The sequence below is a fragment of the Manacus candei genome, unplaced genomic scaffold (assembly GCF_025592945.1).
Source record: "Manacus candei isolate 608988 ecotype Guabito, Panama unplaced genomic scaffold, ASM2559294v1 h1tg000056l, whole genome shotgun sequence".
Classification (NCBI taxonomy): Eukaryota; Metazoa; Chordata; class Aves; order Passeriformes; family Pipridae; genus Manacus; species Manacus candei.
Genome location: NW_026138104.1, coordinates 9,519,531 through 9,534,327, shown reverse-complemented (window position 1 = coordinate 9,534,327; position 14,797 = coordinate 9,519,531). Strand labels below are relative to the sequence as shown.

The window sequence follows — 14,797 nt, the reverse complement described above, 5'->3', positions numbered from 1 at the left end:
CAGTTGCAGCACAACCTATGACTGCAACATTTGTGAGCATCAACGTCTAGGGAAAAAAAATAAAAATCTCTGGCAATAAATGTTAACTTGAAGTTAATGTCTTGAAGTGTATTTTCTCAGGGCATGGAACTTCTGAATGTTTTCAGTTTCCATAACCACTCAAGAGCCAGGAAATGTGAGATTGCACTAAAAAGTATTCACAGCAAGGAAAAGGGGCAGAGGGGCAAAAACGTGTTTAATTCACTCATGTTCCTTACACGTGACCTCCCTAACAGCCTCACCATACAATACAGCATATCAGCACCAAGTTTGAGAAGTAACTAAAACTTTCTGCCTCACTCTCAAAGAGACATTGTTTACATGCTTTTGGACCATATGAATGAGCTCTCAAATGCAGACCATAATCATAGTCCTTTCTTGACAAATACCCAACCCTTGTTTTCACTGACAGAACCATATTTGTGTTTTCTAACTATCTTCAAGACTGCATCCCCTAGGAAATTATATTCACATCATCTCTCTTGATTTGATAAATACACTCCCTCAAATCTTGGTTCTCTTGTCTGGTTCTCTTCCCACAGGTGGTTTCAGTTCCTCTAGCATCACTAAGCTCTTCTCCCAGACACAGCTCACGCTCTAGAGAAGCTCATGGTCAGCCCTCCATCTCCATCTATCTATCTCCATCTATCCATCTCCATCTCCATCTCCATCCTCCTCTATGAAAGCTGCCCACTGGGCCTATTGGCGTCATCAATGAGAGCTGATCCTCAAAGCCTCAAGGTTTCAGTCAGCAGCTCCCTGGTCTCCAGCCCCCTGGACTTGTAGACATCTGAAAAAATCACCTGTGCATTCCATTGCTACAACACTGCTTTTGGCTTCTTTCACCTCTTTTCAGAAGCTGGCCTGCAGCCATGACAAAGGTTCAGAACCATTCCCAAAAGGGACAGGCAGTCCAAACAGAAAGTGATGCTGAAAGACACTGCATGTACAGTAATGGTGTTCTGCCCTGCCTTTTAAGGAATACTAAGCAGCTCGAACATCTATAACCATTTACAAATGAAGCCTGTGCTTCAGCATGCCTCAACCATATAACCAGAATATAAAATGTATTGTTATTTGTCTACAAGTGTCCTGTATCTACGTGTCAAAATTCATAAAAAAACTTTCCTACCTATGTCAGTGGATGACTGTGAATATAACACACGTGGGTAGTCACTGCCACAGTTCTGCTGCATGCTTCTCTCCCTGGTAACCCATTTTCTTATTATTGCACCCTTACCCATTTGGTTTATCTAGAAAAAAGAAAACTCACAACTACTTGAGTACTGCCCTAGTCTTCAAAAAGCTCTCAAGTCTGTTGCTGGGTAAACAGCAGAAAATGTACCTCTAGGTCCTGTAAAGACTAAGGCAGCAACAGGCTCCTTACAGCATTGTGCCAAGCTTGTTTTCAAAGGCTTTGGGTTAGCACCAATAAAAAGTTACAATAAACTGCATATCAGCCTTCAAAATGAAGTTCTGATATCAAGATTTAGAAAGAAAACTAAGTTTCAAATTCAAGGCTTAATCTTGAAGAAGTTAAAATGAGAATCAATTTCAGCAATTGAGATAATGACTACGGGAGTCACTATTCGAGAAAACACTTATTAATCAGAAACAAGATATATCTGAGTATTATTTTAAACTCTGAATAAATTAATATGGAATTGATCTGAAGGTCTAACCCTTTAGTCTGTCAACTGCTGGAAAATACTTTTCCTTGTCCATTTTTTACCAGTACTTTGGAAGTATGCATTACTGCTTATTACAGTATTTTCAATGAATAATACATGAGGGAAAAGACTTCTGACTACACAATTAGAAGGGAAGTCTACAAAAAATCATCTACCACTGCAACATGAAAGAATCTAAAAATATTGAAATTGAAACAGTAATCATGTTGCAGCTGTATGATAATTTGAACAAAGTAATTTAATTTACAGAATTTCTATTAAGAATAAAGACAACAATCTGTGGAGTTGTCACCATTGCCATTTAGTTATAATCCATGAGTGGTTCTCAAACTGGACAGGTGAAATACTCACAAATGTACTTGTAAAGTCTGATGTTTGCCTGCTTTCCATTTCCCTTTTTGATTTCTTTCCTTCCTTCCTTCCTTCCCTCCCCTTTCCCCCTTCTTCTGAAAACACTCCTTTTTGTGGCAGATGGACAGAGGCAGAGCACTCAGTGTTTTAAGTCAGTGAAAAGCATTGACTCTACTGGCCCAACTGATCTGGAAGAGAGACAGTCACCACTCTGCTGAGTATGTGAAAACCAAGGCAAGACTGGGAACAGGACTCCAGCATGATACGTGATTTTCTATGGATCTCTGCATGGGACAGATCCCTCTGCAGGAAGGCTTTGGTGTCACTTAGTAGGCAGCAACTTTGAATAGAGTGATGAAGCAAGAAGAGCATGCAAAAGCCCCTGCCTGAACCTGAAATACAGGTTTAAAATGAAGCTGAAGGTAAAATGAGAAACATTACACAAATGTGGGCGGGGACCAGTCCTATGGGTACAGAAAACAAAGGAGAGCTGACTAAATAAATTTGAAATCAGGTGGTAAACACAAGAGCAAACCCACTTTTCCAACACAAAACAGTTGCACTACCCTTGGAGAGCAATGCTTTAGGAAACTGCAAACCCTACTATCTAATTCCATTATCTTTATTTTGTCTTGGCACTATCTACATGAATGGAAAACAATAGCAAAAATAGATGCATGCACTTCGGTTTTACTGGCTTTCAGTACATGACTGGATTGGAAGCAATAGTTCCAACACATTCATCTTCTTTCAAACTGTGGTTTCACTGAAAGGTGGCTGTTTCTTGAGCTGTTACTTAGCATATCATTTGTATGTTAGTCAACAGAATTCCCAAAGGCTCTTTCCCATGCTGCTCCTGTCAGTCTGAAGGCTATTTCCAAAATGTACCAGTAAAATTTCCATTTGAATATTCTTCATTCATAAAGCAGATGGAAAAGTGAAGAGCAAGGAGGAGAAAAATGTACAGAAAGGAGACCTGTACAAAAAGAATCACAATGAAAAACAGAGACCATCTGACTTTCCATTCCCCATAACAGAAATATTAAAAGTTATGTTCTTCAGACTGCATGTCACATACAGTTCCTAAAACAGAATATTAGCTACTGTGTTTCTGTGCTGAAAGTCATTTTCCCACTGCTTTTTGTTGGCTGTTTGCATTATTTAACTTTAAAGAGTCCAAGAGGCTTCTGATTGTTTCACTTCCTATTCCTTTCATCCTATTCTTCATCTTGCTGGAATTACTTTTTCCAAACGGTATCAGCAGTGCTGCCAGTCCCCAAGGTTCTTTACTGATTATTCTCTGAGTTTTATCTTCCTTCTGTAAAATCCAGGCACTTTCTCTGGCCATAGCTATGAATTTCTCCAGCTGTGGCTGATTAACATTCTTGCTGATATTAAGGTCTTGTTCAAAGGGATTCCAGATATAAAGAGGAGATGACTCAGGTTTATTTACTTCCTTTCCCTGCAGACAGTGTAAAGAAAAAGCAGAAGTTGCATATATGTACTATAGGCTGAGCAAATAACAAATCACTTGACTTATTACACGAGCATTAAAAGTGTTTTGACTTACTAGAGAACTTTTTGCAAAATACCCAGTCGTTATTAATCAAGTTAATTTTCCTGTCAACCTGACTGTTGAATGATTCCTGTTCTCTGAATCCTCTTAGTGGCGGTTTTCCTTGCCACATTCAGCTTAGATTTCCTTCAAGGCAAAGAACACGCAACTACAGCTTAACCTGTCTTTTTGGCCATTCTCCCACTTGCTTTTCAACAAACCTCAGACTTCACCCACTGCAACCCCCTTCTCCTATCTCTGTCTGTGTATGGGCAGCATGAGTGTGTCATATGAACCTGTGTAGCCCAGTTTGATAAACTATTGCAGGCACTTGAACTGTTCAAACCATTCATCCCACAGTACTCAGAGAGCTCACAGAGCTACTGTAACTAAACAAGATTACTGCCTTGGCTGAAATCCCTCCCAGTTCGGTCTGTCTTCTAAGCACAGAGCTATTGAGGTCATGGTTTACTTTTGGTCAGTTGGTATTGTACAACACATATAGTTGACAACTGTGTAGGTTTGCTATTTAAATGCACTTCCATTTCAGTGCTTATCAGTGCTACTTAGCTGACCTGTTTGGTATTCCAGAACCTCTTTAAGCCTTCTATCACAAGCTCTAGAAGGAACCCACCAGCTACTCCTGGTCCAGGAAGTGTCTATGTACGTGTTGTCCCAGGACCAAGAGGACAGACTAGTTAAACAGAAAAAAATCAGCAGCATAGACACTTCCCTTAACTAGCTCAGGCTCCAAACTCATGGTTTTGCTTGTCTTTTTAAGGCTTAGTGGCAAACAGAAGTTCTCCACCTTAATGAATCAGCTTCTAGGATCAACCTGCAACTGCAAAAAGAGCTCTTGTGCCAGTGACCCACAGCGCCCAAACAGGAAACAGGACACAAATGGGTGCCCACACAGCAACATGGCATTGGAACCCCTACCCTGTCAGCAGCCCAGCAGGAACAGATGCAAGTTAGAGTAGTTATATTTTCATATATTTCTATTATACTTGCATGCACACACATATGGATCAATAAATAGAATGACTTAAACATATAAAGCAAGCTGAAGTGAATAGCACAGAATAATCACGTATGCCCTGCTTACTGAGTTGTACATACAGCCACCGTAGGCTGATACAAACTGCAGTGGAAAACACAAGTGTCAAAAGCAAACTCAGAACTCAGCTGTAAGTTTTAATGCAGACTCTCACTGGGTCTGGACTCCCAGTTTTAAGTGCAAAGCCTGTTGGCGTACAGGGTTTGTCACAGACTTTTGCTGTGACATACATCACGACATTTTAAAAGTTTTCCTCACAGAAGCAAAATAGCTTTGACTTTTTCAAATTGTCACTTTCATTACAGGGCTTTCAAGTAAAATCATACAGGCTTAACATGATTTTGTGCTTTCCACCATATCCAGGTAATGACACTGTAGATGTTCTTAATGGTATGTAAGTTATTAGGCTCTGAGAGGAAAACACTCTTCCTTCAAAGAAAGAACTCAGTTTCTGGATAAATGTACTTTTTATATACAATGAAAAATGACAGAAATTGTTGCTTAATATATGTAGTTTATCAAATGGCAGATGGTGAGATTCAATTGATAATGATGAGTAATTAAAATTCGTTTACCTTTCGAAGATTTATGGAATTCCTTCTGAAATCAAAGTTTCCAAAATATTCAAAAAACTCACCCAACAATACATCTAAGGGAAAGAAAAACAAGGGCCATGAGTAACATTAAGGAAAAGTTTATTTTCAATATGCTCATTAAAAAAAAAAAGATGGAGATTTACCTACCAAGTGTTTCTGTATTTTTTGTAGGTTTAATCTTCCTTAAATCACTAACAAATGAGCAATCATATCCTCCAATTATATGCTTGTCTTTTGCACCTGAAAAAAAATGGGCATATTTTGACACAATAAACAATAAAATGCCATTGTATTTAATGAAATTCAGATAACAGACATGACTGAAATCAATGAATGCTACCATATTACAAAAATTAGGAGTTCACAAGTGAACTTTTAGGTTAAAGATTCAACTTAAAGTGGTAAAAGATTTAAAAGAAAAAAAGTCTACAGATAGGCAAAGGAAAAGAATCATGAGCAAATGGTATATTTTCAAAAGCCTACAGGAATAAGGTATGACATCTGCATACAGGGCTGTATTATACACTAAACAGCACAACTCTCTTGGGTTAATACCTACATGAGGGTTGCAAAAAAATCAGACCCAGAGCGTCCACTGCCTTTTCTGAAAAACTTCAGAGAATTAGGAATATTGTTGTAAAATCTCAGAAGAGGTATTTCATGTGTAAAAAATTCTACAGAATTCTGATGTAAATGTTTAAAATTATTTTAAAGCAACTGAACACAGACCTTTTTCTCCACTAAAAGCACTCAAAGCTTCCAAGGAAGCATGCCAGTAAGCAGAAGGCATGAATGAAGAATTAAGAACTTGAGGTGTCATTCTCTGTGCTTTCATAAGATTCTCTGAAGATAATCAACCCTGAAAGCTGTGTATGAAACAGCCAGAACAGCTGGTTTTCAAAGATACAAGAATTATTTGCAGACGGCCTGAACAATCTCAAGGATATTACAAATTGTGAGGAGAAGATACAGCCTTTCTTTTAAACATTTGTTATATCTATAAAACAATACACACCATATCAATCTGCACAAAATCTTTAACTTCAGAGACATTTGAGACCCTACAAGTCTTCTAAAAAATAAAATACAAAATAAACAAAAAATTCAGCACAGGAGCACTGAACAAATAAATTACTTTTAATTATCTGAGGCACAGAGTAAGTCTAATCCTTCTATATAGAATTTACTATTGTACTGAAAATGGATTTATTTTGCATTTAAGAATGCATTATTTTCACAAAAAATACAAGTAAAACTTGTGTATTCCCTCAAACTTAAGGCACACATAATATCCATTAGTATTTGAGAACACAAAGAGATGGCTTGGGTTTATTTATCACTTTAGAGAAAACAAAGATGAAATAAACAATAAAGTGCAATAAACAGAGAAAGAGCTGTCCTTACCTGCCAGTTCTTTAAGTTGGTCGAGTGTTGGAATGATAGGTGGTGATCTCTTCTGCAGAAAAAACATGACCATCATGGTCAGAGAGAAGTTGGTAATCCAGGTACCAGGAGCACTGTTGGTAAGTCCGTGAACACGGGCCCAGCACCGAATAGTGAACACCAGCGCTCGCACACGGGAATCCAGACAGCCATAGATATACAAGAGTTCTGAGCTTCTGATAGCAATGCTGAAGAAGAAATGAAGAATAAAAGACATGTAAATGACCAGAGAATTGTGACGTATCAGATGCAATGTTCATTGTTAATTATAAGGTGGTATCCATTAAAAAAAAAAAAAAGTAACATTTATGCATTTTAGAAAATAGAAAAAGAATTATAGAATTGTAGAACGGTTTGGGCTGGAATGCTTGAAATTGTCCAGGATGAAATACATGTACTTTTCCCCAGTAAGAAAACTATGGTTTTGGGTAAATAATAATACTGCATTTGCACTGTTTCCCATTTCCTTGTTCCACATCACAGTAGAAGAAAAAAACCAAAACCAAAAAACTACCATCAAGTACTCAGGAGTCAAGCTACGAAAAATCGAGGTGAAAAATAATTTAGCCACAACTGCCTTCAAGGTATATTAGATAATATCTCTATCCTACTATATAATAAAATACTTCTTTTACAACTTTCATCTAAAGAGTAATGAAATGCTGCACTGAAAAATACACTAAGTGCAGAGACACAATGAATCTGCAAACCAATTCAATTTTGTAATTTTCAAATGATTACTTGTTTTCTTCTGCAGGACCAAACAGTAATCTGGAAGGATAAAGGTTTTCAGATGGGTCAGGTTTTGATCTGCTTCATCACATTGTTATACAAACCTTCTTGTAGTGTACAAATGGGAGGGCAAGAAAAAGTAGAAAAAAAATGGAAGCACGGTGTTAGAGTAAAACTTATTTTGGTTCAGTTTTAGCCTGAAGTGCTCGTTGAACTATAGTTGCAGATTTTACCCCAAAACTTGCGTTGAATTCTTTTAAAAATTCAGCATAGCCTTTTGGAGATGTTTGCTAGGTCAACATTTTGTAACACCTGGACTTCTGAAATTTCAACCGTGAGGTGCCTTATGGTGTCCACAGAGGTTTGTTATTACTCCAAGCAACAAGAAGACAAGACGTGCAGTCCCAACCAGCCAAACCATCCAGCAGTGAATTACAAGGATGCTTGCACAGAACTGCATCCCAACTTTCACTGTGGCTGCATATAGAAAAGCAATTTTACTGCAAGACATTTGTTCAATCTTGCCTTAATAACCTCTGCACGTTCTGAAACAGAACTTCGGGTAATTCAGGACAGTTTCCGCGCTTTGCTGTCACCGAACGGGCGCGGAGGGAGCGGAGCCGTGACGGGCATTCCCAGGCAGCCCGCGCCCCCTGGCGGCACCGCAGGAAGACCACAGACTCCTTTTCCAGGGATCTTCCCAGAAAACAGGTGAATGCAGGCCCTTAGGAAGAAGGAAAGGGTCTATTTCCTATGCTAGAGAAAGATAACCACAGCAAAACCTGAGCTCTAGGAGTTAAAAAATACCCTTTTTACCTTCAGAGCCAACATTTGTTCTTAACATTTGTTAAGAACACAGAAAGGAGCAGACTCAAACAGTTGTCGTTACAGGTTTTCAGAACACTTTAGGTACTTTGGAATTCTTTCTAAACTTTTTGAAATCAGGTCTCACCTGTTGCTCACTGACAGATCACACTGGAATCCTGTCGGTTGATGGGAAAATTTCACCAGAGGGCAGCGAGCGTTGAGTATCTTCTGTACACTCACACATCCAGGACCAAAATTATCAAGGCAATCACCAATCACAGAAAGAATCCTCTGAGTCGCTAATCTTTCAGATGGTAATCTTTTCATCTGAAACTCCATTTCAAAGGGACCTTTTTTCTAACACAGAATTTTAAAAGCAATCTGTTAACTCTAGAACAAAAGAGACATTTAAAAATACTTCTGAAAGACTACAACAATTTACAAAGGAGCTTGTACAACTAGAGATTGAAAGACAAGAATTATTCAAAGTAAAATCCACGGAGCTTAAAATAGGTAAAAACATATTGCTCTCTCTTTTATATTCTTTTTCAGTGATTAAATTCTTCCAGGCTAATAGTGATGAACTTACTGTAAAGTTACTTGTTCAAATGAAGGTATAATACTACTATGTATCACTAGTGGCTAAAACAAGTAATTCTGGAATTCCCAAGAGAGCATATATGCTCCAACTGCAAAAGAGGAGCATACAATTAAAGAGGGGTAGAACATAACCAAACTACTGTTAATTTCAAGCCACCAGTGATTCCATTTCAAATCCTCAGAGAACACCGAGTTGTTAGTGAATCAACCAGCAATGCAAACGAAAATGTCTTTTTCATTAAAAATGTAAAAAAATTTAGCATGCAAATTACTTAATCCTTCAAAATTAAGATAAGCCTCTGTAAGACTTGAAATAATCACTTCACATCACATAGTTTTTCTGACAAAAATATTGTGAAGATATATTTAACAACATCAGAAATTAATTGTCCTGTAGGTCTTTCTAGTTTGATTTGCCATATTTGTAGTTTTTACCTCAATAAAATAACTTCATACTTATGAAATGTCTGTTCTCTTCATAGTCTCTCTGTGTTTTTAAACCTCGGATAATTTTGTTTGCTAATCCAATACTTGACACTGACTTATCCTTCCCCTTGGGACATGTCATGGGTGAATGCATACTATGCAAACAGCATTACAGTGACCTAACTCATCAGCTGAGACACAGAGGTTATTTTTCTTGTCACCAGATTGGTGCAGAGAAAACGTGCACTCACAGTTGGGTGAAACAATTCAGAAGTTATGGACCTTGCAGCCTTTCCAACAAACTCACTTTAGGTGCTGAATTTCTGAGTGGCTCTGGCAATCACCAAGGTGACCGTTCCTGCTCTCCTCCTGCCAACAGCTCTCCAGTCAGCACGTGTGCTGGAACATGTGAGGACAGAGGTCCCTAATCCCCTCTGGCTGTGTAGCTGCATGCTACAGTAGGACTGGCTCAAAGTGAAAGGAGCCTGTAACTATTCAGCATTGAGGTAGGTAACAGAAAGAAAAAGATAGTAACTTGGCCAATCACTTTGCTTACTGTTGGTCTTGTAACCCTCAGCTTCCTGAGGCAGTGGTGCAAATTCTGTACTTTGGTCAACAAATTCAAGTGACTGTATTTCAACTTCAAGCCTCTGCACTTGCTTAGTAATCCCTGCTTGTCTTGATGCTTACTGTTGTATTATCAATGAGGCATTCAAGTAACTAGTAAGTATCTTACAGAAAGTCTGACAACTGAAAGTATCTGATTATTGATCTGATTCAGTTCCTATTTGGTCCTGGGCCCCAAAACATCTACAGTTCACATATTCCAGCTAATCCTCAAGCTCCTCCACAGTGAAAATCAGATGCTGTTAACATGGTAATTTTCTCAGGACAGACAACAAAAATATGAACATTTGTGTCACTGTAACTACTCACTAGCACTATCCCAGGTTCTAAGCCTTCACACCTCCACACACTCTTATTGTGTGTGTGTACACATATATATATACACACACATATATATACGCACCTCAGTACATAATCCAGTAACTTTCCTGGAGCATAAAGTCAGCTCTTTCAGCTAAGGAAAAGAATCTGACAACCCTCTCAAAATGCACATGCTCACACATGCACAAACTTACTATGCTTTAGAACATGGAGGACCTTAAAAATCAAAGCCAAGCTTTACCAGAGCATGGATATGAGACCCAGCAGCTCCAGAGAAGAAAATGCAATAGTAGAATGAGAAGCTCTAACTCTGCTGAATCAATTTTGGAGGATGAGGGGTTTTTTTCATAGTGAAATTCACCCTAACAGTACAAAGTTTATATAAACACCAAACCATTTTCTTCCTATTGCAAGAAAGATCTCTTTCATGTCACATCCAGCTTTTGAAAGTCTTCAAGTCCAAACATTCAAATTAACTTGTTCACAATCTATAGTATGAACTCATGTAAAACCTGAATATAAATAAACTGATTCCTGTGTGTGAATGAGCTGCTCTGTTGAAGAAATCCAATAAACTGAAGATGCACAGCATAATCTTACCATTTTTGTAGGACTCTTTTGTGTATCATGGAAGTCCAGAAACATGTCCACATCGCATCCCAGTTTGCCAAAGGTGTTGACTGAAGAGCCAAATGGCTTTACTGTGCTGTCTGGAAAATATGCCCGTGCAAAATCCCGAACCAAAGAACAGGCCAGAAATCGGAGCCTGATATTTTCTTCTGTAAGCTGATACTCATTCAGTAGAATGTACATCTGACTGCTTATCTAGATCAGAAAATAAAAACTGTAAACATACAATAACCGGTCTTCTATCTATTAACATATATTTTCATCCACTTAATATCACTGCAATTAGAAGATTATTTTTTAAACTTTCAAACAAGTTTCTTTCATACGGAAAAATTATGTTCACAATTAAAAAGACTAATGTAATTGATTTGTTTCAATGTAGGAGAAACAGATAAAATTCTAATACGGGTTACTTTTTTTTACTAGAAATAAATTGCTTTTTAAGTTTCACATGACCACTTGAAAATCTGAAATGAAGATGGTTCATTTTTAATTGAGAGAGATCTAGAAACCTCTACTTACATTGTCTGCAAGACAAAGCTTTTGAATAAGGCCTGTCACTGGAATGTGACACTGAGGAGAGAGGTGAAGTGGTGTCTCTTCAGCAGGTTGACTCACTGGGTTTTTCAGCGTGAAAGTAAAAAGTCTTGATTTAAACGGGACAACATGATGCTCTGCAGCATTTGGGATTCCAACAGCATCCTGCAACGAGGCTATACTGCTCTTTTCTGAAAACTCTACTAAAGCATTGATGCCCTAAAACATTAAGAATGCAAATACAGGGTTAGATAAATGCATACAAGCCTTGAACTCATTGTACTGATATTATTCAGATGTTCCTGGGAGTACTGAGACAGTTTAATATGCCAGCCCTGAAACTGAATACAAGGTTCTGTATCTCAACCTGTTTTAGACACTTCTACAAGAGGTTAAAAATATTTATGATGTGCCATTGTTGGCAGTAAACACTAAACATAAAGTTCTGAAATCTACTTATCTTCACAACTGAAATGCTCAAAACACACAAAAAATAGTTATCACTACTGTTTGAACAAAGAACAGTGCAACATCAAAGTTTCAAAGATTTACTGCAAAACGGGTTGCTGGCTACCCCTCAGAGGTGTTGCTTAGATGACTTCTGAATAAAAACCTGCTGCTGAGCAACTTGTAAACATTAGCACAGATAAAAACTGATTTAATATACTAATTATATATAATTTGCATAACTTGCATGTATGAGGACATAACCAAATGCCGGTATTTCTTTTTATCTGAGCCTAGATTTTAGTTCACATTGTTAATTACTTACACGATTTTCAAAGAAGAAGTGACTTCTAACGTTTCCATGACTGGATAAATACTGCAATAACTTTTTTTCATTAAGTTTTGATGGGCACTTAATTAAAACAGTCCGTTCAGCTTGATCCAGTCGTTCTGTTTGGACCTCAGTGAATGTCTTCTTTCTGGTATTGACTTCAGCATCTGTAAGAAGAAATGAGCATCAAGGTTCTTCTACATAAACAGAAAGATGTAAAACTGATTTTTAGTACACTTAATCTCTTCCTCTGCATTGAACAACTGAATAAATGTTTGTCCTGGTTCTCCAAGATGGTGCAAAAGAGAAAACCATGAAGAAATAATAAAAGACTGAAATATAAGTGTGCTTGTGTAACAAATGCATAGATTTGTAATAATAAGGAGTAGGAAATGTAGGAAGAAAGCAATACTGACTTCCCTTGATGCCATGGGAAGCTTGATGATACAAGGAGTCTTTGTTCTTTAATTTGCTGTTCACCACCAAAAAACTTAGCACACACATAAGAGCCTGGAACTGTCAGCTAGGCTATGAGGTAGACCTTTGGCAAGCTGCACTAAAAACATAACCTCTCTCTGCTACCACAAAACCAGCACTTTTACCTTCGGAACATTTCAACACTTGATATTTTTACAACTCAGCGCCTTCCTTTACAGTAAACTCCTACTCAAAAATTTCATTTAATAATACACTTTCATCTGCTCCACTACAATAAACCCACAGATCAGTTGTATCTCACCACACTACTGGCAACCTGTACTGTTGCTGACAGCCTACAGAATCCACGTGGAATCGAGACATACTGAACATCCAGAAACATGGAAACTTTTTTCCTCATTGCATACAGGCAAGGGGGCCATGTCCCAAATCCAAAATTATAATCACTTCCCTGCATAACTCTCAAACTAATCCACTGACCACATCCCATCAGCAGAGTCTGTGAAGCTGCTACCTATTAATACTGACATTCAGACTGGGAAGCTGTGGAGCATTTCCCAGCACTATCTGCCACAGGAAGATTCAGCAGAGAGCTCCTTATTCTATGTTTTTGATATTGAGGAACCCATGTGATATAGCTGCTTCATGAAAATCTTAACTATCATGAAATGATACTTGTTAGTATTACTTTTATTTATTTTTTAAAAATCTTTTATTTTGTAAGTCTATTGAGCTCTCATGGAGACTAGTAAATAGTCACCAAAGTAGTTGTTTCAATGGCTTAGTTTTTTATACCATTTTTCATCAGAAGACCAATGAAACACTTTATGAAGATGACACATAGCCTCGTTTCCATAGGAGCAGAGAAGGGTGAAGTAACCAAGATGCAGAAAGCACAAGTCCATTGGATGAGTTGCATGATCAGAAGGTAAAACCAGATCTTCTCACTCTCACAGCCCTCTGCATTAGGCCAGAATGGTTGTGATTCTTGCCTGATTTACTGCCTGTACACACTTAGTTACTAGAGCAGATGTGCTCCGACATTTTCTGCCTCTGTCTTTTGCACAGTCTGAGCATGGCACAAATTCACACGTTCACATCCAAATGGTGGTTGTAAGTATTTCAAATGCATGACAGGTAGTCCACTTTGCTTTCTTCCCCTGTTCCACAAAACATTTCCAGTTAGTGCCAGAGTTTCACAGTCGTTTTAAAGATGCATACACCAGCACTGCTGCTAAAAGAAACAGCCCCATACCCCATATGCTGCTCTCTGCCTGCTGATGCTAATGTAAGCATTTACACAGTCATGCAGCAAACCAAATGAGACTAATGATCAAAGTTATGCAGCAAAACAAGAATGATTAACTGTAATCTGGAGTTGTTTCTTAATCCACTTTGCTGCACATCTGCAAGTACAAGGATATAAACAGCAAAAGACTTGTTGGCTTTGAGAAGCTGTGATAATACTGCCTCATCGTCTCCTCTCCTCAAGAAACGCTTGCTACCTCACGTTTTCAAGCTGTGAAACATGAACACGAGCACAGGCCTCAGGCTCACACCCACATGGACTGCTACAGCACAGCAGCGATGGACACTTCTCACCAGTTTTTGGCTTGCATCAAAGGCACCACGTCAGTCACGCCTTTCCTATGCCTTTCAGAGGGGGTCTCCCAGGACAACCTCTGTCACCTGATTTACCCCTAGCTGAGGTAAATAAACCGAGCCCCGGGCACTGACAGCGGACTCTGCCCCTCGGGCTACATCCGGGAAGGCACAGCCCGGCCGGTCTGCCCGGGCCCTGAGAGCTCCTCCCGCCCGGGACACCGGCACTGCCCCGGCGCCTCTCTCGGGGCCGAGCGGGACAGGCGGAACATGCGGGACATGCGGGACATGCGGCCGCTCCCGTCCCCACGCGCCCCGGCAGCGCCCGCCATGCTGCCCGGCCCCGCACGGCCCCGCGGCAGCCCCTCCGTACCTTCGGCCGGCTCCTCGGCAGCGGGCTGGGCGGCGGCGGCGCCGGAGGGGCCGAGCCGGGCGTGCCCGCGGCCGCCGGGCCCGGGGAGGCGCAGGCGTCGCCGCAGCAGCCACAGCGCCATGGCCCGCACGGCCGCGCCGCTCTGCGCAGGCGCCGCTTTCCACGGCGGCCGCCGAGGCTCAGCCCGGTTCCGT

The 14,797-nt window shown here is 39.6% G+C and overlaps 1 protein-coding gene across 2 annotated transcripts; it reads right to left on the bottom strand.

Annotated features, from left to right (window-relative positions):
* Positions 1–472: 472 nt before the first annotated feature.
* Positions 473–14,753, bottom strand: MTPAP (mitochondrial poly(A) polymerase). Of its 2 annotated transcripts, none has more exons than XM_051802439.1 (9): positions 14,604–14,753; positions 12,185–12,357; positions 11,398–11,631; positions 10,846–11,070; positions 8,417–8,628; positions 6,694–6,920; positions 5,437–5,529; positions 5,269–5,342; positions 473–3,543 (listed from the first exon to the last, which is right to left on the bottom strand). In XM_051802439.1, exons 1-9 carry the CDS (start codon positions 14,722–14,724, stop codon positions 3,205–3,207), a joined length of 1,698 nt encoding a protein of 565 aa, XP_051658399.1. In that variant the 5' UTR covers positions 14,725–14,753; the 3' UTR covers positions 473–3,204. The 2 variants fall into 2 exon arrangements, with proteins under 2 accessions (XP_051658399.1, XP_051658398.1); XM_051802438.1 differs by lacking the exon at positions 14,604–14,753 and adding an exon at positions 13,424–13,796.
* Positions 14,754–14,797: the final 44 nt, after the last annotated feature.